This window comes from Lycium barbarum, chromosome 10 (genome assembly GCF_019175385.1).
Source record: "Lycium barbarum isolate Lr01 chromosome 10, ASM1917538v2, whole genome shotgun sequence".
NCBI classification, from domain to species: Eukaryota; Viridiplantae; Streptophyta; class Magnoliopsida; order Solanales; family Solanaceae; genus Lycium; species Lycium barbarum.
In genome coordinates this window covers 9,188,031-9,208,527 of record NC_083346.1, presented here as the reverse complement: position 1 = coordinate 9,208,527, position 20,497 = coordinate 9,188,031, and the positions used below count along the sequence as shown (strand labels likewise).

At 36.9% G+C, this 20,497-nt stretch overlaps 2 protein-coding genes across 2 annotated transcripts in view; both read left to right on the top strand.

Moving 5' to 3' along the window:
* Positions 1-3,772: 3,772 nt before the first annotated feature.
* Positions 3,773-9,509, top strand: LOC132614176 (ras-related protein RABC2a-like). The gene is made up of 6 exons (XM_060328560.1): positions 3,773-4,206; positions 6,333-6,401; positions 6,644-6,709; positions 6,906-7,027; positions 7,503-7,631; positions 8,944-9,509. Exons 1-6 carry the CDS (start codon positions 4,041-4,043, stop codon positions 9,058-9,060), a joined length of 669 nt encoding a protein of 222 aa, XP_060184543.1. The 5' UTR covers positions 3,773-4,040; the 3' UTR covers positions 9,061-9,509.
* A 2,149-nt stretch (positions 9,510-11,658) lies between these two features.
* The window catches only part of LOC132612691 (monocopper oxidase-like protein SKU5), a 24,140-nt gene continuing 15,301 nt past the window's right edge, over positions 11,659-20,497 (top strand). The window contains exon 1 of the mRNA XM_060326801.1: positions 11,659-11,711. Within this exon, the coding sequence (XP_060182784.1) occupies positions 11,659-11,711 (53 nt within the window). The remainder of the gene's footprint in view (positions 11,712-20,497) is intronic.

The window sequence follows — 20,497 nt, the reverse complement described above, 5'->3', positions numbered from 1 at the left end:
GCTCTGCGTCTCCCTAGGGATGTAGGATACTCAGCACTCGCGGGGCAGTACGAGGCATTGGTAAGTTTATCGTATTTAGATTTATCTAATTTCATTAATTGTTACGTTTTAAAAATAAACTTTTTTTGTTTCTGTTAAACACAAATGCAGCTGGTGGCCGTACAACGTTTACGCATCTTGGGGTTAGAGCATATGCCTTACCCTGGGCTTGCCGCGGAGATGGTTAGGATTTCCGAGGATGGTATCCGGCAGGCAGGCGAGATTAGGCGCATGACGGAGCCTGTTCCGGAGGTTGAGTATCAGGCAGCACCGGGTGCTCCCAGAGGAGGAGGCCGTGCTGGCAGAGGACGCCGTGCTGCCGGAGGACGCCGTGCGCGTAGAGGACGCGGCGCTGCTGCTAGAGGACTTGGTGGTGGAGGACACCATCTGGTAGATGAGGCGGATGAGGCCGATCCCATTCCAGAGGGTGTTCACGGTCTAGTCCATCCGCAGCCCTTCCAGGTCGGTGGCAGCTCACCTGGGGACTCACCTACGTTTACGCCGGCGCTCTTACTTGCTGAGATACCCGGGTGTTCATCACAGCCGAGCCAGGATGCATACATAGAGGAGCGTGATAACGTTGATTGGGCGGCGTTACGCGCTTCATTAGCTGATGAACGGCCTGTGAGGAATTTAGAGGGAGCCCGGATTCTTGACTTCGATGAGTTTTTGATCCCGGTTAGTATTTAAAATACTTATTTGTTCATTTAAATTATTTATTTTAAATATATATATGTTACTCATTATTTAGTACTGTTTTATATTTTAGGATTCGGCGCCAGCGGGTCCATCAGAGCCACCCACTCAGGCATTTTCTCATGGGCGTGCCGAGCCAGCGATGTCTTCCCATGTGACTGTCGAGCCACATGTAAGCTTTTAATTAAAATTAGTTTTATTCAATATAAGGTCAATATTTAATATACATATTTGATCATTAAAAGTACTTATTATTTCATTTTTTCATATTTTAGGATTCGGCGCCAGTGGGTCCACAGGAGCTGCCCATTCCGGAGCATTCTCATCAGCCTGCCGAGGCAGAGGTGTCTTCTCATGAGACTACCGAGGTGCATGTAAGTTTTTACTTAAAACTAATTTTATTCAATATAAGGTAAATATTTATTTAATTTTTATAACCTTTACTTGGACTTCGAACAGCATGTCGTCCAGGAGACTACCTCATATTCACCACCACACCCATCTCAGGAGCCTACAGACCCATCTCAGGAGCCTACTCAAGAGCGCCCGTTGACACACAAGTTTGATTAAATAAATAACGTTAATGTAGTCAATATAAATAAAAAATGGCACTAATATTTATATACTTTTCAGGTTCATCCTTCGGCGCCTGCGGTGGCGACTCCCGACGAGGAAGAGGTCGAGTTTCCAAACCCAGCTCAGCCTGAGGTTCTAAGCGTGCCAGCGGGAACAGATCCCAAGAAGAAGCACGTTCTAGTTAAGGGCGCAAGAGCTAGGGGAAGAGGAGATGATCATGGCTTGGAGCGCCCGGTTATTAAGAGGAAAAAGGGCGATGGAGACGATGGCGAGGGCGGTGGGGATGGTATGAGCCTTAGGCCTAGGGATAGTCTCCGACATACTACATGTGGGACCCATCCTCGATAGTGTACATACATTAGTGTTGTACAATTTATCGTAAATATTATCTATTTTTTGCACATTTATAAATATTATCTTAGTCTTTATTATTGTTTATAGTTTCACATCCTAAATTGATAATAAAAAAAAATGTGACACATTCGAAATAAAGTTAAGCATTAATTTAAAACTAAGAGGAAACCCTAAAAGATAAATAACTTAAAGCTAATGACTGCAAGTCTTCAAACAAAAAAGGACTTCGAGCACTTTTCAACCACTAAAATGACAATCCAAAGTATTGCGTATTCTTGATGTGTTGAGCCTGTTTTATTAATTGTACAAATATAACTAGAGTTCTATATAAAATATTGAAGTTCCGGAATCTCAAAGCATGATTAATATACGACTAAATTACGTAAAAAAGATAAACTACGTAAAGAGGAGTGAAAATGTGATGTTAGTGAAAATGGCGGAGTCCTATAACGCAGTAAAATACTGCGTTATAGGTGAGAGAAAGTTTTGGATAGCGCAGTATTTTACTGCGTTATAGCACTTAACGGCTCCGTCTCCGTGAAGTGCTATAGCGCAGTAAAATACTGCGCTAAAGGTACTTTGGTATCTTTTTTTTGTTGTTGGGGTATTTTGGTTCAAAATGTTTGTTTTTGGGGCATTTTGGTTCTGGACTCAACGAAAGATTTTGAAGACACCATCTCGACCAACTATTAACCCAACGAGACAACTTCTCTCTCAGTTAATTTTTACTTATTGATTGTGAATTTTGCGCATCTTTTAAGAAATAAAAAATAAAGTGCTAAATTTATCATGATATTCATATTAATTGATGCACGTTTTTAATAAATTTGAAAGATGATTTGAGATGAATAATTAATACCATGAGTAAAACAGCAAAAAAAATTGTCTACTCTTGATATGCTAAAAGTAACAAATAAAAGTTAACATTTATTTTTAGAATAGTGGATAAGTAAAAATGTACAGAGGGAATAATACTTTTTTTGGTTAACTAAAAATAGTCAACGTGATTAGGAAAAGAGAAACTGTTGGGGTTGGTTTGACAAATAAATTTTCCTGATGATGATTAACCTGAAATACTTTCTAAATTACATAAACAGATTATGAGATCTTGTGCTAACTACGTATTTTTTTTTATAGTAAGCCGTGCCCAGAGAATTCGTTATCATGTTTCGTAATTCAATTTAATAATTTTTATTTCTCACTTTATATCAACGTACTTTTGACAGAGTTCAACCATTTCCTAATCTGATTTACTAGTTAAGATTACATAGAAAATTTCATGTAAATCAAAAGTAATTGAATGACTAAGAGTTTATAGATTATACTTTATTTGTCGTCTTTATCATCTCTTATTGTCAGATTTTGTTGTTCATACGCTAGAAATTTGTAATTCTTTTTCTCTAATGTTTCAAACAATTAACGGGAAGTTCTATCATAAAGTTAGTAACTACATGAAAGTTTTATAATCATTTTAAATAAATTATTATTTTTCATTTGAAACATTTCAAGAAATTCAACGTTACTCCGTATGGTTGACACACGAAATTTCAACAATTCTTTTTATATTTCACCTTATCATTTATATAAATTCTCAAGTCAATCTAATTAGTAATTTAAACACCATCGTTAGTCAAATGATGTTACACAAATACTACTATCTTTTTGGAAAGATTAGGTCACAAATCCATATTTACTCTAAACTAAACTAAAAATGTTTTAAATATGTACATATTGCCTATGAAAACACGAAACCTGAATAATTTCAAACACAAGAAGACAAAACGAGAAATATAATAGATCAAGCAGGCGCGTGAAAGTACGACATAGTGAGTCCCTTAAATGAGATCAGCTTCTTCTGGTGCTGGCACGTGTACAAACCTTCGTCACAAATGTCCCTATGATAAGACAACATTTGTCTTATATATTTCCTTGTGCTGGCACGTGTAAATTTTTTTATGTAATTTTTAAATATGTAATTTTTTATTTAATTATGTAATTAAAATTAATAAGTTTTGACTCTTAAAATTCCAACCGTAACATGTAAATTGGAAAAGAGTTTACTATTTCACCCGCCAACTCCAAAAACCTCTCTCCACACACTGTTTCATTCTCCTTTTATACTTTCATCAAAATCCCAATTTCTTTTTTTGTTTTAAATTCAAAATTTCAGTATCTACTGTTCTTTTATATTAAAAAAGTTTTATTTGGTTTTCTTCCTTGTTTTCAACGAAACTTTGAGTTTGAGAGTGAGATATTAGAAAAAAAGAAGAAGAGAGATTTCTCTCTCTCTCTCTCTCTCTTTTTTTTTTTTTTTTGTTGTTTTAGAAGCAGAGCTAAAGAAGTATGTGGACTTAAAATTAGTGTGTTTTTAAGGTATGTTGATGATGGATACGAGGAAGAATAACAACGTTGGATTTAGCAGTAGTTATGATTATTCATTCAAGATTCTACTTGTTGGAGATTCTGGTGTTGGAAAAAGTAGTCTTCTTCTCAGTTTTATTTCTCATCAGTATCCTCCTCAAGACCTTTCTCCAACTGTTGGTAATAAAAATTAAACACCCTTTTATAATCTTAATGAGTTTATATTAATAATAGTTATTATCTCAAAAGTTACTTTCTTTGATAAAAAAATTGGAATCAAGAAAACACGGATTACTTTTTGAGATAATAACTATTAGTTGAGTGACCATATGGAAAATCAAGCTACTCTTTATTCATTATGCCTGAGTTTTTTCCCCTACTGTTGGTATAGAATTAAACACCCTTTTATAATCTTTATGAGTTAATTTTAGTAATAGTTATTATTTTAGAAAGTTACTTTCTTTGTTAAAAAGATTGGAATCAAGAAAACGACGGATGACTTTTTGAGATAATAACTATTAGTTGAGTGACCATCTGAGAAATCAAGCTGGTCTCTATTCATTATGCCTGAGTTTTTTTTCTCACTGTTGGTGTAAAAATTAAACACCCTTTTATGATTTATTATGATTGAGTTTTTGTGCCACTGATTGTTCTTGTTGATGGGGTCCTTTTTTTTTTTTTTTTTTTGGTTGTTGTTTTCTTGAAAGTTTTGATCTTTGTTGGATATATGTTGTGATTGTGCTTTCTATGTTTTGGGGTTGTGTGGCTGAGGTTGATTGTACTTGTGTCTGGTATGGTGTTCTTCAGGTTACTACCCTGGGAACTGACCTGTATTATTGGTTACTACTCTTTTTGGTCCCAAATATTATTTGTTTTGGCAGATTTGTTTGGTTTTTAAATATTTGACCTTTTAGAGTAAAGGTGGTATTGTTACCTTTTTTCCAAATATATCCTTACTGCTCCAACTAGTGTGTTAGTTAAGTGAAACATTTAATGGAGAGATAATTAATGTCTTTTCTTAAGGGGGTGCAACAAAAAAGGAAATGAACAAGAGGCACTATCTCTGGAAATTGATGTGATTGCTTGCTTATGGGAAAAGAATAAGTATGTATTTGTTGCACTTGCGATGCACTTAATTTCTTTGCCTTTCTCTACTAGGATTTGATGAGTGATGGTATAGACTAGTAATACTAGCATTTTTCTGTAGAAAGAATGAAGGAGGGTAGTAGGAGAATCCTATGAAATGGAAATAGTTGAATTTGTGTAAGGTGGAACTTAAATACATAGATCTAGTGTTTACTGAGAGAATCAGTTGCACCAAAGTTTAATAGAATCCCCCAAGGTCGGGTTCAGGGAAGAATGTTCTGCTGGAGGCAAGTGAAATTTCAAATTAGAATTTGCTCTTTACCTTGGATTCTTTAAACTAGAACTGGATCAAAATTTCATCTATACAAGGATTAGACAACTTGAAACTCTTTACGTAATCATCTAAAGGTTGTAGTGATTTTTATCCATGTTGAGCCCCATAAAAGTTTACATCATTACGCGGACAAAATTTTACAACCATTGTCTTTTTGGTCATTGAAAGCTGACAGTCTGAGGAGATTGAAATGAGAATATTAAGTTATTAACCACTGCGTTGTGGTTGCCTATGAAGCAGCAGCTTTCTAAACTCCGCTACCACTCTTACCTTGTTCTGTATTAAGTTATCAACCCCTGCGTTTTGGTTGCCTAATGCGCTAATAGCTCATATTGTGCAATATCTCTAATAAGTTCTTGTGTGCAAATTGCAATGGTTTTTTTCCCCATATTTGATGTGAGCATGCAAACTTTATCATGATTCATATGGCACATAATCTCCCCTTTTCACGTTCTTTCTTTTTAAGAAGTTGATATTTCCTTTGATCTCCTAAACATAGTTCGAATATGCTACATGATATTCCAAGATAGCATTATCTCGTTTTTTCGCCCTCCAGAATCGGAGTGTTCTACAATAGTTTTCAGTAACAATAGGAGAATTCTTTTTCAATTAAAGCACCTAATGGCTTTTTATTCTGGTTGAAAGAGTGATATTTTCTTAAGTACATGCTCCTTAGTTGCCTTCGAAGCTAACTGCAATTTTTTTTTCTTTTACTCGGCCTTGTGCTTTGGATATTAGTTCATTACAATAGTGAGACATGAAGAAAGTGAATGGACATATTAAGGTTTTTCCTCATTGAAATGGATAAAGGCCTTTCAATTGATTACTTTAATTAGCTAAAGGAATGGAGAAAGCAGAACTCTCACGTTTTATTTGAAATGTTAAGGTGTGGACTTCAAAATCAGGATGCTAACGGTTGGCGGCAAGAGGTTGAAATTAACAATTTGGGATACAGGTAATAGACCAGAATTTTGATTTCATGCTACCTTGTTTGGGTAGCTAAATCACCTTGTGAAAGTAAAATAAAAAAAAGATCTTTTCAGTAAAAGCAGTATTGGAAGGCACATTCTTCCTAAAATTGCACCGACATTAACACCATATTACTCAACTTATACTTCGTAAAAGCCTTTTGTTTCCCCATCTCCTCTTTTATGCAATTTCAAGTAAGGGTTTTGAGCATCTGTTATCTCTCTGCAGCTGGACAAGAGAGGTTTGGGGCATTAACAAGCTCTTATTATAGAGGGGCTCACGGAATAATACTAGGTAATGTAATCCATCAGGCTTATCGGAGCTCTTTCTAAAATTGTTCTTTCAGTGGCTATACGTAAATATCTTCAAGTTGATCAGGTACTTCCCAATTATTTTTGTCGTCTGTAAGGAAACAGAATTGCAATAGAAATTGAGGAGGTGCTAGTTGCTTGCTATTATGATGACTGATTTTGATCTTTTTCAATCTTAGTGTACGATGTAACAAGGCGAGAGACCTTTACGAACTTATCAGAAACATGGGCGAAGGATATAAAGTCTTACTTCACAAATCCCGAGTGTATCAAGATGCTAGTTGGGAACAAAGTTGATAGGGTGAGTGTGGCTCATCCTTTTACCTTTTATATCATAATGAAGTCGAATGTTAGTTAATCCATTCATTTTGTTTGAATTTACCTTGGATGAGGAGCAAGATGTGAAAATTGGTGGTTCATTTGTATTTGAAAAAAGTCGTATTTATGACTTGGCAAAGAGTTACTAAAAGAGTGAAATCCTGCATATCTCCAATATTCATCCGGAAGGATTGATGATTATTTTCGAGTCACTGTCCGTGAACCTAATCTACTCATTCACTTAGATAAATCTATCAATTTTTTTTTTTAAGTTGGAAGCATTTCCCTCTTTGCTTTTGACAGCCAGAAATATTGCGAAAGCCACTTTGATCTTCTAATAATTTCTGTCCATCAATCATGCTCATCAAATATTCTCATCTTGAAATTATGCGGAAAATACGAAACTCAAGCTCAATTACAATGAATATGCTCGTGTTACTGACATAGGCTACTTCCAGGATAGCGAAAGGGCGGTAACTAGAGAAGAAGGCCTGGCATTTGCGAAGGAGCACAATTGTTTATTTCTTGAATGTAGTGCCAGGACAAGAGAAAATGTGCAGCTGTGTTTTAAGGATCTCACACTGAAGGTACTTTCCGAAAGCTCTTTCTCCTCTATGGTTTAAGATATAGTTGGTCGTAGTTTCTTGTGGTCATGTGTATAGACGTTTGGTTTGCCAATTAGACATACACAGGTAAGAGTTAAACAAAAAGGGGCTAACAAAGATAGTTAATATCTTCTTAGAAAACCATACCCTTGTGGATAATTTATCCCTCATTTGTCGGCTACCCTTAAAAGTTGGTTGCAATATATTGCTTAACAAATGCAGCTAGATACCTACTCTAATATGGATCTATATACTCTTTTGCTTATTTTGCAAAAAATGCATACTATCAATGAACTCTCAATGTAGTATATAAATGTTAAAATCAAACCATCCTGTGTTGGATAGGGTAAATGCTTTCTACTCAATGCCTGTTGATTATTTGTTGAACAAATTTGCTGAAATTAACGAGGGTATCGTACACATTGAAATTGTGAAGTCCCATTGAAGTTTGATCTCAACTGTCTTGAGTCATGAACTGTGTTTTGTTTTCTGGATATCAAACTAAAAGCTTCTCGAGAGAAGAAAAAAGAACCCGAAGATACGATTCACCAAAATTAACACAGATGTTCTCTAAAAACATCTTACCTAAAGGTACTCCAAATACACAGTTTTCTCAAAATTACATTCCAAAACAAACCTAGTTTCCGAAGGAGTAACCACAGCCGTATCCCAGCTTTGTGTGGGCCATACGTATTTTTATTTGTCATGCATCTCTTTGCTGGGTTGATTTCTCAGATGATCACTCAACTAATAGTTATTTTCTCAGAAAGTCACTTTCTTTGTTGAAGGAATATGGAATAGGTGACTTTCTGAGATGATAACTACTAGTTGAGTGACCATATGAGAAATCAACTCTCTTTACCTGATCAAAAGACACGAAATAAAAAGAATCTGTCATGCGTCTCAAAGTATAGTATACATGGATTCGGTCCTGAATCCAGCCAGGGAAGTACTTTCTGTATTTCCGTATTGCATTTTTCGTTATTAAAACACACAAGTTTCTTCAACTCCGCGAGCTAGTTCTTGCACCTTGAGTCTGTACACTTGTGCTGCAGAAGATGTTTGCTAACAGAGGCGAATCCAGTATTTCAAGAGGATAAGTTCACCTTAGAATTTTTTAAAAAATAAAACACAAAAATGCATTTAGTAGGCTTCGTCCTACAACCATAAGGGATTAAACCCAGTGCTCCACTTGATTTCGTTTGACCATGTATTCCTTCAGTTAATATTAGACGTGACCCATTTTATATATAGATTCGCCCCTGTTTGCTAACCGCTCAAATTTTGCGTACAGATACTGGATGTACCAAGTCTAGTGGAGAAAGGTTCTACAGTAGTGAAAAACCAAATCTTGAAACAGAAGGAAGTTCGCAAATCTCAACATAGTGGAAACTGTTGTTGTCCCAATTGAAATGCTTGCTATACTAAACTGCAGTTCAGAGGAATATGTCATAAACGGGGCGATGATCATTAAAAGGATGTGCAGTCATACAACAAGTTCATCATACGACCTAGTGATGGTGCTGTTCTTTTTTGCTGGCCATAGCTACTAGATTTTCTTCTTGTATGTAAATGTAAAGGTTTTTTTTTTTTTTCCTTTTTCTGTTCATTTGTTAAATCTTTCAAGGATGTAGCAATAGCGCCGGTATATCTCAGGGTGAGATGTAATAGGCCTGTACCAAAACAATCCTGTGGCTTGTAGACAGTTGTTCAACAAAAAAAATGTACAAGATCAGTGCTCAATCTTTACAAGATTGATAGTAATGGTGTCTATTCTCGTCTCGCGGAGAGATGTAAAATTTTTGTACCAAAACAATTTTGAGCTTATACAAAATTGTTCAAGGAAAATCCTTTCTTGCATCCTAGTTGTGTCTGATCTGTACCCATTGATTTTCGTGTTCTTGGGAGGGAAATCTTGCTTCTCATATCCAGATTCCCAGGCATGTATTTACTTGAACATATAATTTAATTCCTTGCTTATATTTTGGATCATAAGCTTAAGTAATTGTTGGCAACTATCAAAAGAGATACATAATTAATTTAACTCGATTATGGGGATCAAAAACAATAACTTTTGGAGGTTCCTTGGAGGCGTATTTTTCTTTAATTTCTTTAATTTAAAGGGGCAGAGTGTCACTGGGAATCTTGGAGATATTCGTAAACGAGTTCGGTAGTTGAAATTAAGGAAAACTAGTCATAAGAGATCATTTTCACGATCACTTACATTTCAAAGTAAAAGAATCTTAGGTGTCTACTTTGATTAATGCCTTCTTAGAATACAATGACAGTATATTTATCTTGCAGATTTTGAGAGATACACCTTTCTTTTGGACGCTCAAAAATTAAAATCATAGATCTTAAATGTACAAAAATAACAAATCATGACAACATATGTATAAAACATTACGCACCCAACGCTAAAACTTTAGGCAGGCAAATAACTAAACCTCACTGGCGACATTTTTTTAGTCACACATCATTTAACTTGAGCAATTTCGTAGCAGAACGTCACAAAAGTTATCCATTACCAATTTAACGAAACTTATGGACGGACCAAAAGGACGTGGAAGATTAATCACGCTATTTACTCTCTTTTTTTATTTTATTTTAAATTTGACAGGATTTCGTTGCGACAGAGACAATGGTGTTTTGAGACTTAAAAGTTATATTAAAACGTGCAAGAAAATCAATTAATTGAATTGTTCGAGCTTGTTGTTAGCTCTTAGAGTTGTACTTGAGGAGCTAACAATAAGCTCGAACAACTCAACTTCAGTTGAAGGTGTGAGAGGTTCCACACAAGATGCGAGATTTTGAACAAAGAAGAAAAACATCATTAGCTAGTTAGACTTTCAAATACATCATCGTTTATTATGACAAACCAAACAATATAATGTTCATTCAGAAAGTCATCACAAATGTCGCTATGCATTCATTTTTGTGTTTCATTGAAGAGATATACTTTGAATATTTTTCACGCTAATTCACACAAATAGGTACATTTGCTAATAAAATAATTGTAGCAGTATATTTTCGTTATATTTTATCTGTCTTATTTGTAATTATTCTCAGATGATTTAATGGTGTAAACAATATTTTACACTGTTAATATAAAAGTTAAACTCATAATAAAGCGTTTTATATGGTAAATCTCCAATGTTGCCAATGTCGTTCATTTTTTCTTTTTTCCTATTTAAGAATTCTGCGACTGATTTGTCGGGGTTACTACAGTTACGTGGAAGAGACGATTACGAGAAAAGAGAATTATAATGATGAATCTTGGATGGCGTTATAACATTCACAATCTACTAGCTTAGCTTGTCTTCTTTTTAATTTACTTTACTAAATAATCCTTCATCGTAAGTATCGTTAATGGCCATCTTAAAAGAAATATATAATATTCAATTTCACAAAAGTTAATATCCTATCGATAACAAATAAGCAAACCTTATTTAAGGCTCTCTAATTAGCAGGCTAGCTCCAGCAAATATACAGTTGTATTGTGCTTAGACAAAAACAATTCTCTGAAAGGGAAACCTACAAGAACTTTTCATCTTTTGCCTATTTAATTTTCTCTAATAATTTTTCTTCTTAACTCCTTTTCTCAGAATAAACGTTTCTAAAACCTAGCTATATATTAAAACCCCTCCTTTATCTCTAGCTTCATTAATCATCATTATAGTGAGATTAATAAGTTATTAAGGAGAGAATCAATGAGGGACTACCAATATGGCCAGTTCTCTCCTAGATTTTGCTCTCCTTTTCTTCCATGAAAGTTATTTTTGGAGAAGAAATCTTTCTTGAGTGGCATGTTGATGAAGACAATAGCATCAAACTAATATCTGTGGATCAACCAATATGATTTCAAAACTCTTCAATTTTCTTCTTCTTTATTCACTACAACATAATATGCTTTTAGCGGCAATTAATTTGCGGCAATAACTTAATTGTCACTAATTATATTCCAGAATCAATTATTACCGGTAATATCAAACTTTAGCCCTAACAATAAATGTCGCTAAAGGCTTTAGCGACCTTGGATCTAATGACATTAACCAATTGCTGGTAAATGTTTTTGTGGCAATAACTATTGCCGTTAAAAGGAAAATATATTGCCACTAAAAGCCTCTTTTGGTATAGTGATTACCTAAGAGTAGTTTTGTATATTAGTGACTGCTGGCAATGTCCGATAACGGCGCTGAAGAAGCATATTTCAATTACGTCTTCCATGATTCTTAGATCCGGAGGTAGCACTGATAACGTCCAAATCCACCCTATTAATTAGAATGGGCACGGTCGTATGCAAATATAATTTACCCAACTATGAGTCGGGGTCGAATCCCACAGAGAACAATATGTAGGTGATTTAAGCAGATTAGGAATTATCACTAACAATAGCTATGCCCGAACGCATCAATGGTGGTTTTTTATAAGGTTTTGATAAAATACGGAAATATAAATTCTAATCTAGAAAGCAAGTAAATTGATCAATGGCAACAAGAATGGAAGGAGGGAAACTACTTCTCAAGTAACGATCCAATCTATTTCACGAATTGTAAATAATAGCAAGTTTATGTTATTTAGCCTCGGATAATGACTCTAAATTAACTTCTTCCGAAGATTAACTAGACTACCCAATTGAAGATCCCTCAAGCAATTAGGAGCATTAAGAACACCCAAATATGGCTACAAGTGGTATTTTCTATTCCTAGGTCAACTTCCATTAGATGAGGGTTAACGCCCAAATTCATGTTAATTATCCTATCCCAACTCCGTTTTTCTTCTTCCGAGTTTCAAACAAAGTAAATGGGCGAGTTCAAAGCTTAGCTAATCCCTTGAAAACATTCATGAACAGGAATAATTAAAATAGCAAAAACTTACTTGATTAAGAACAATGCAAATGAATAAATAAGCACAACAAGAGTATCAATCTTAATTGTCACCAAGAGATTTCCATCAACAAGGATTAAAAAGAAGAGAGAACATTTTTGTAGGAACCCTAGCCTCCAACTTGTGGGAGCTGCCAAAGATGTCTCATGTTTTGCCCTAATTTTCTATTTATATGTACTGGAATGGAAGAAATCGTCAAAATCCGAGTTCTGGTCGAAATTGCCGAAAATCCTTCATCGCGATCGCGCCATGTGTCTGCGCGATCGCGTGGATGACGTCAGCTTCCACTGCTCCCTTCATCGCGATCGCGTGTCGATACTGTGCGATCGCGTGGAATTAACAACGCGCGTAGGCGCGATCGCGTTAAATTCCAGCGCGATCGCGTGGAGTACATTTCCCGCGTGGGTACTCTGCGCGATCGCGCAGAGTATTTTTCCACGATATTTTCCAGAACCTCCAGTAAATTCCAGTTTTGCAACTCTTTTGCTTGTTTTCCACACTTAGGCTCTAGGGACCTCGTATTACCTGAAACATGACAAAAACTACGTAAAATGACATAGACTTGCTTAAAAACAAGTAAAACTTATAGTTAAAAAGCATCGATTGTGGCGTAAAATCACGCCACATCAACACCCCCAACTTAAAGTATTTGCTTGTCCTCAAGCAAGCCATACAAAACCATGACTCAATCTAACACCTAGATATTATAGAATAACAATGTCTACATTGGTTTTGACTCTGAACTACCGGCATGCATGTTTTCCTTTAAACGACCACCCCAACTTTCTACTTTAAAACAATATGCATAACTCAAGAACACTACGACTAACAATGAAGCTTCAATGAATGACATTACATTATCGAACATATTATGGTGCACACAAACGCTACTTTAGGCGGTCACTTTATTTTGTTCAATTCTCATCCTTATGCCCTCACATAGACCAAAGAATGTCCCAACACACATATATACGACAAGAATGGGACGAAGACGAAAGAGAAGAGAAAGACACTCACACTCACAACGACAATTCATATTTACACATGCAAATACCATAGGCTTGCCCTTATTTTCTATGTTTTCATCCTAGGCTCGTTCGGTTGTGATCACATTAGGACTTGTTTCGGCTTGTAATGTAGGTTTAGGGACGGGTCGGATACTTTTTGGAAATTAGTGACTCACCCTCCTTGAACACTACAACATCTTGTCACCTTAATTCGCCTCTTTTCTTTCCACCCCTTTATTTTCTTTCAGTTTTCGACCTCGATGTGGTTTTACTTCTAACCAACTTACAATTCTTTTTGCGTTACAATTTTCTGTTTTTTTATTTTTTTTAATTTTTTATTATATATATATATATATTTATACGCAACTACCACATCGAATCTCCACTAGCAAACTCCACCACCCCCAACTTATGTTTTTAACATGTACTCCACATTTAATTCACCCCCAACTTAGGCATTTTGCCTCATCTAACTAGTAGCATCAAGGAGGGAACGGGTGCGAAGATGGATTAATTTCACAAAGGGTAAGGTTTCATAATTTGCTAGCCAAGAAAAAGGTCAAAAAGGCTCAAAAGGGAAACTAAGGGTATTTAACACTTTTGGTAAGGCTTATTTAGGCAAAGTGACTATTTCAACAAAGAAAGCCTAAGATCATTTCACAACCAAACTAACTTTCGCATTTCAAACAAGACCAACCGGGCAAGTTCTAGATTATACATGCATAAACAGAATCAAACTAACACTTCACACACACATCGGCATAAGGACAATAATTTTTACACTTGTGACTTCCTAAGTAGTAATTCATCACACACAACACCCCAATAATCACAATGTCATATAAAGAATCAATCATGTCAGACAATAACTGTTCTAAGTATGCATTTTTCAACTTTTCGAGGGGTCCAAAAATTTCAACAAAACACAATACATGCCATTAGTTGCCAAGTAGTACCAAATAAAACAAAATTACTCTATTCAACCTAAGTAACATCCTAAACATGCCAGTTTCAACAAAATAAAACCCCCCTCAGGAAAAGAACTCTGGCAAAGAAAAGCCGAGGAGGTTCCTACCCCTAACTAAAAAACTTGCAGTGTCCTCACTGCAGTACATCAACACAGATTTTTTTTTTTCATACCTCCTAGCACTGCGTGCTATGGTCATCTCTGCTCACCCTCTGAACTGGAGCTGCTGGGCTCTGGCAGGACAAAATCGTCCTCATTTTCCTCCTCTTCATGTTGTGCGCCGCATACACTCCTCAGAATGCTCATCATTTTGTTCAGGAATTTGCTTTGCTTCTTGGCGTGCTCCCTTGCCTTTTTCTGCCTCCTCTCTATTTTTCCCTGCTTTTCTTTGATATGCTTCATGTCCTCCACAATACCTGCTAATGTTGGACCAATAGGAACAGAGGGAGCTGTAGATGTGCCTTCTCCATGTGGGCCCGCAGGGAGACTAGCCACTAGCTGCTGAAGCCGATTGTCCATCCCATGGACCTGGGTGGAGATATATTGGAAAGGCCTGGCTGCTTCTTGTATTGGTGGTAGGATTGGTATAGCCATAGGAGGAGCAGATGCCCCACCAGTAGAATCTGATGCAGTAGATGTAAACTGCCCAAATGACGAGCCTGCTATATCAATTTTCCTTTTCTTTTGTATAGCAACAGATCCTTTCTTTTTCAAAGGATGAATTGGTCCCCCAGGCCCCTTTTCTTTGTCACCTGGCCTTGTGGGCACTCCATCAGTGGAGCACAGGTAAGTGATCAATGACGGGAAGAATAGACTCTTAGTCCGTTCAAGCACCACCTCCCGAATTTCTTGCATAATGAGCCTCCCCACGTCGACAGGCAACCCTTCCATCACAGCACAAATTAATTTGGCCCTCTCAATGGGCACGTCTGACTCATGTTTGGAAGGCAACACCCTGGATGCGACAATATCAAGCCAAGTTTTGGCCTCAGCAGTGAACTCTGTAGAGTCAATTTTTCTCTGCATTGTTGTCAGCCACTTTGGTTGCTCCCCACCGTGGAGGTGGGTCACAAACCATTGTTGCCGCAGTTGTTCATACATCTGTGTCATCTCGCTGTTGTCACCATCCTGCAGATTGTAATAGGCATTTATTCTTGAGGCATTGCACAGGACATCCACACCTCTGACTTTGACAATTGCCCTATGTGTAATGTCTGCCTCTGCAGCATTTGCGTAGAATTCCCGCACAAGGGTATGGTTTGCCCTGATTGGTTCATCTGCAAAGCGTATCCAGCCGCTTGTTACCAACCTTCCATAGAACTCGGGCATCTTTTCTTCCAAATTTTCTGTTACAAAGCCCCTCTCTTCAATGAAGCTCTTTCCCAGCAGCCTATCATACAGCTTCGAACATTTTGCTGACTGGAAGGTGGTGGTGTCATAATATTCAATCAAGGGTACTTGGGCAGCACTGGATGATGAAGCCATTTTTAAGTTTAAGTACCTACAAAACAAACACAATGCATATGAACACCTACAATGATGTATAATGAGGAGTTGGGTTAAGGAAATTTGTCCCCCAAGTTTTGAGCAGCTCTGAACGAGCATTCTGTTTGGGCACTGCCACTTTTTCTTAATCGCGATCGCGTGGCAACCAGGCGCGATCGCGCCAATTTGAGAATTTTGTTCACCGCGATCGCGGTTCAACATGACGCGATCGCGTAATTTTTCAGAAATTATTCAGCGCGATCGCGTCTATTTTCAGCGCGATCGCGCAGAGTCTTTTCAGATTCTCAGAAACATTTTGACAAACAGGTGGCGTGCATGATTTTTGGGGCTTCGATTCAACGATTTTAAGCTTGTATTTTGCCCCATTTTTTTCTTCATATCAACACCCATCTCTCAACTCACATTACTCAACAACAAACAACCATTTATATAACAAGAAATTCAACAATTTTATCATATATTCATGCTTAAACAAGTGGAAGAAAATTTTTCTTTCACAATTTCTAACATGGAAAGATGATAAAAACAACCCTAGGATCAAGACAATGAAAGAATCACATACCTTGTGGTTGCAAGTTGAAAAATTCTTCTTAAAAATTGAAGTTGAATTTGAGAGAAAATTGAGAGAATTTTTGAGAAAAAGTGAAGGAAATGATGGGTTTCTACCGTTTTGCCTTTCTTTACTCTGTTTTGAAAACTGAAAACGCGCCTCTGCGCGATCGCGTGGTGATGTGGCGCGATCGCGCAGAGTAATTTCTCTTTTTTTTTTTTTTTTTTTTACCGCGATCGCGTGGGTTCTTTGCGCGATCGCGAAGAGTAAAATTCGCCCAAATTTTTCCAGATTCAGAAAATAAGCACAGAAACCAGTCTAACAAATTACAGAAACCAGCAGCTACTGATTTGTGGCTGTTCTGAAAACTCAACCTATTCAAAACAATTCCAAAAATTGTGAAATTTTGCAGATTAGTCACAAATCATAAACTAAACAATTCTAAAAAAAAAATCAAATTTCAAAAATGATAAAATGATAAAAAAAAAAAAACGATGGGTTGCCTCCCACCAAGCGCTTAAGTTAACGTCGCGGCACGACGGATACCAACTTTACCGCTTTTCTCACCATTTGGAGCTTATGAATTGGGCACCTAACTTGGAATCAAGTTTGTGACCACGAGCAGTGGGGGGTGGTAAATATCTGATCACGCCAAGTAAAATATTGTTCATTTTATGCTTCTTGGCTTTCAAGTGAGGAATGTCATTTTGCCTTGTTGAATTTTCAAATTGCAGAATATAAGGCTCTTGAACTTTTTGAACTATGACATCCTCTTTTTCCCCCGGATTGGGGTCAACACCAACCATATTGTTCAGAACAATGGTTGACTCCCATTCATTTTTTTCTTTGGCATTCCCAATAAACTCATCTTCATGATTTACCCTTTTATCTTGAGCATTGGGTAGTTCATAATGATTTGCCCGTGGAGGATTTTCTTCTTCTTTCATCAAACCAAGTTGGAGACTAGTTTCCAAGTACTCTTCAAAAGCTTTTTGGTTTTCATTACCCTCACCTAGTAGACACTCCATCATGAATTTGAACTCACCAATTTGGCCATGCTCACAATAAAAGTCATTACTAAACAAGTTTTCATGGAAAGATGCCATTTTTTTTTTTATATATAAAATAAAACACAGAAAACAACAACACAAATATTTACGGGTTCGGATCAAAGCAAGTTAGCTTATTTCCTAGATTAGCCAAAATACACCAATTGTTCCCCGGCAACGGCGCCATTTTTGATAACGTCCAAATCCACCCTATTAATTAGAATGGGCACGGTCGTATGCAAATATAATTTACCCAACTATGAGTCGGGGTCGAATCCCACAGAGAACAATATGTAGGTGATTTAAGTAGATTAGGAATTATCACTAACAATAGCTATGCCCGAACGCATCAATGGTGGTTTTTTATAAGGTTTTGATAAAATACGGAAATATAAATTCTAATCTAGAAAGCAAGTAAATTGATCAATGGCAACAAGAATGGAAGGAGGGAAACTACTTCTCAAGTAACGATCCAATCTATTTCACGAATTGTAAATAATAGCAAGTTTATGTTATTTAGCCTCGGATAATGACTCTAAATTAACTTCTTCCGAAGATTAACTAGACTACCCAATTGAAGATCCCTCAAGAAATTAGGAGCATTAAGAACACCCGAATATGGCTACAAGTGGTATTGTCTATTCCTAGGTCAACTTCCATTAGATGAGGGTTAACGCCCCAAATTCATGTTAATTATCCTATCCCAACTCCGTTTTTCTTCTTCCGAGTTTCAAACAAAGTAAATGGGCGAGTTCAAAGGTTAGCTAATCCCTTGAAAACATTCATGAACAAGAATAATTAAAATAGCAAAAACTTACTTGATTAAGAACAATGCAAATGAATAAATAAGCACAACAAGAGTATCAATCTTAATTGTCACCAAGAGATTTCCATCAACAAGGATTAAAAAGAAGAGAGAACATTTTTGTAGGAACCCTAGCCTCCAACTTGTGGGAGCTGCCAAAGATGTCTCATGTTTTGCCCTAATTTTCTATTTATATGTACTGGAATGGAAGAAATCGTCAAAATCCGAGTTCTGGTCGAAATTGCCGAAAATCCTTCATCGCGATCGCGCCATGTGTCTGCGCGATCGCGTGGATGACGTCAGCTTCCACTGCTCCCTTCATCGCGATCGCGTGTCGATACTGTGCGATCATTTTTGATAACGTCCAAATCCACCCTATTAATTGGAATGGGCACGGTCGTATGCAAATATAATTTACCCAACTATGAGTCGGGGTCGAATCCCACAGAGAACAATATGTAGGCGATTAGGAAAAGTAGGAATTTTCACCAACTACGCTAAAGCCAAACGATAGATAATGTTTTGGTTTTGTTTGAGAGAATTATAACTAATGCAAAAATGTAAACTAACCTAGAAAGCAAGTAAAATGATCAATGGCCACAAGCATGGATACAAGGGAAACTACGCTCAAGTAACGATCCAATGTACTTCATGATTTACAAATAATGGTGAGTTTATATTACTTAGCCTCGGATAATGACTCTAAATTAGCTTCTTCCGAAGACTAACTAGACTACCTAATTGAATATCCCTAAAGCAATTAGGAGCATTAAGAACACCCGAATATGGCTACAAGTGGTGTCGCCTATTCCTAGGTCGATTTCCATTAGATGAGGGTTAACGCCCCAAATTCTTGTTAATTAATCTTTCCCAATCCCGAGTTTGCCTCTTCCAAGTTTAAACCGAAATAAATGGGCAAGTCTTAGGGTTAGCTACTCCCTTAAGAATCATTCAAAATGAGATTAATTAAAGAAACAATAACTCACTTCATTAGGAATAAAATCATTCAACACATAAGCAAAACAAGAGATTCAATCCAAACTTTAATCAAGAATATTTCCATAAACGAAACTCAAGTATTGAAATGAAATACTACACACATAAATATTCAATACATAGCAAGAGTAGAAGAAATGGGTAAAGAATTTCTCATTGGTGTCTCCAAATCTTCTCTTCCAAGGTGTTGGTGATGAACCCTAGCCTCCAATAACTTGTGTGTTGTGCCAAAGATGTGTCATGTTTTGCCCTAATTTTCTATTTATATGTACTGGAATGGAAGAAATCGTCAAAATCCGAGTTCTGGTCGAAATTGCCGAAAATCCTTCATCGCGATCGCGCCATGTGTCTGCGCGATCGCGTGGATGACGTCAGCTTCCACTGCTCCCTTCATCGCGATCGCGTGTCGATACTGTGCGATCGCGTGGAATTAACAACGCGCGTAGGCGCGATCGCGTTAAATTCCAGCGCGATCGCGTGGAGTACATTTCCCGCGTGGGTACTCTGCGCGATCGCGCAGAGTATTTTTCCACGATATTTTCCAGAACCTCCAGTAAATTCCAGTTTTGCAACTTTTTTGCTTGTTTTCCACACTTAGGCTCTAGGGACCTCGTATTACCTGAAACATGACAAAAACTACGTAAAATGACATAGACTTGCTTAAAAACAAGTAAAACTTATAGTTAAAAAGCATCGATTGTGGCGTAAAATCACGCCACATCAACACCCCCAACTTAAAGTATTTGCTTGTCCTCAAGCAAGCCATACAAAACCATGACTCAATCTAACACCTAGATATTATAGAATAACAATGTCTACATTGGTTTTGACTCTGAACTACCGGCATGCATGTTTTCCTTTAAACGACCACCCCAAATTTCTACTTTAAAACAATATGCATAACTCAAGAACACTACGACTAACAATGAAGCTTCAATGAATGACATTACATTATCGAACATATTATGGTGCACACAAACGCTACTTTAGGCGGTCACTTTATTTTGTTCAATTCTCATCCTTATGCCCTCACATAGACCAAAGAATGTCCCAACACACATATATACCGGTCCACCAATAA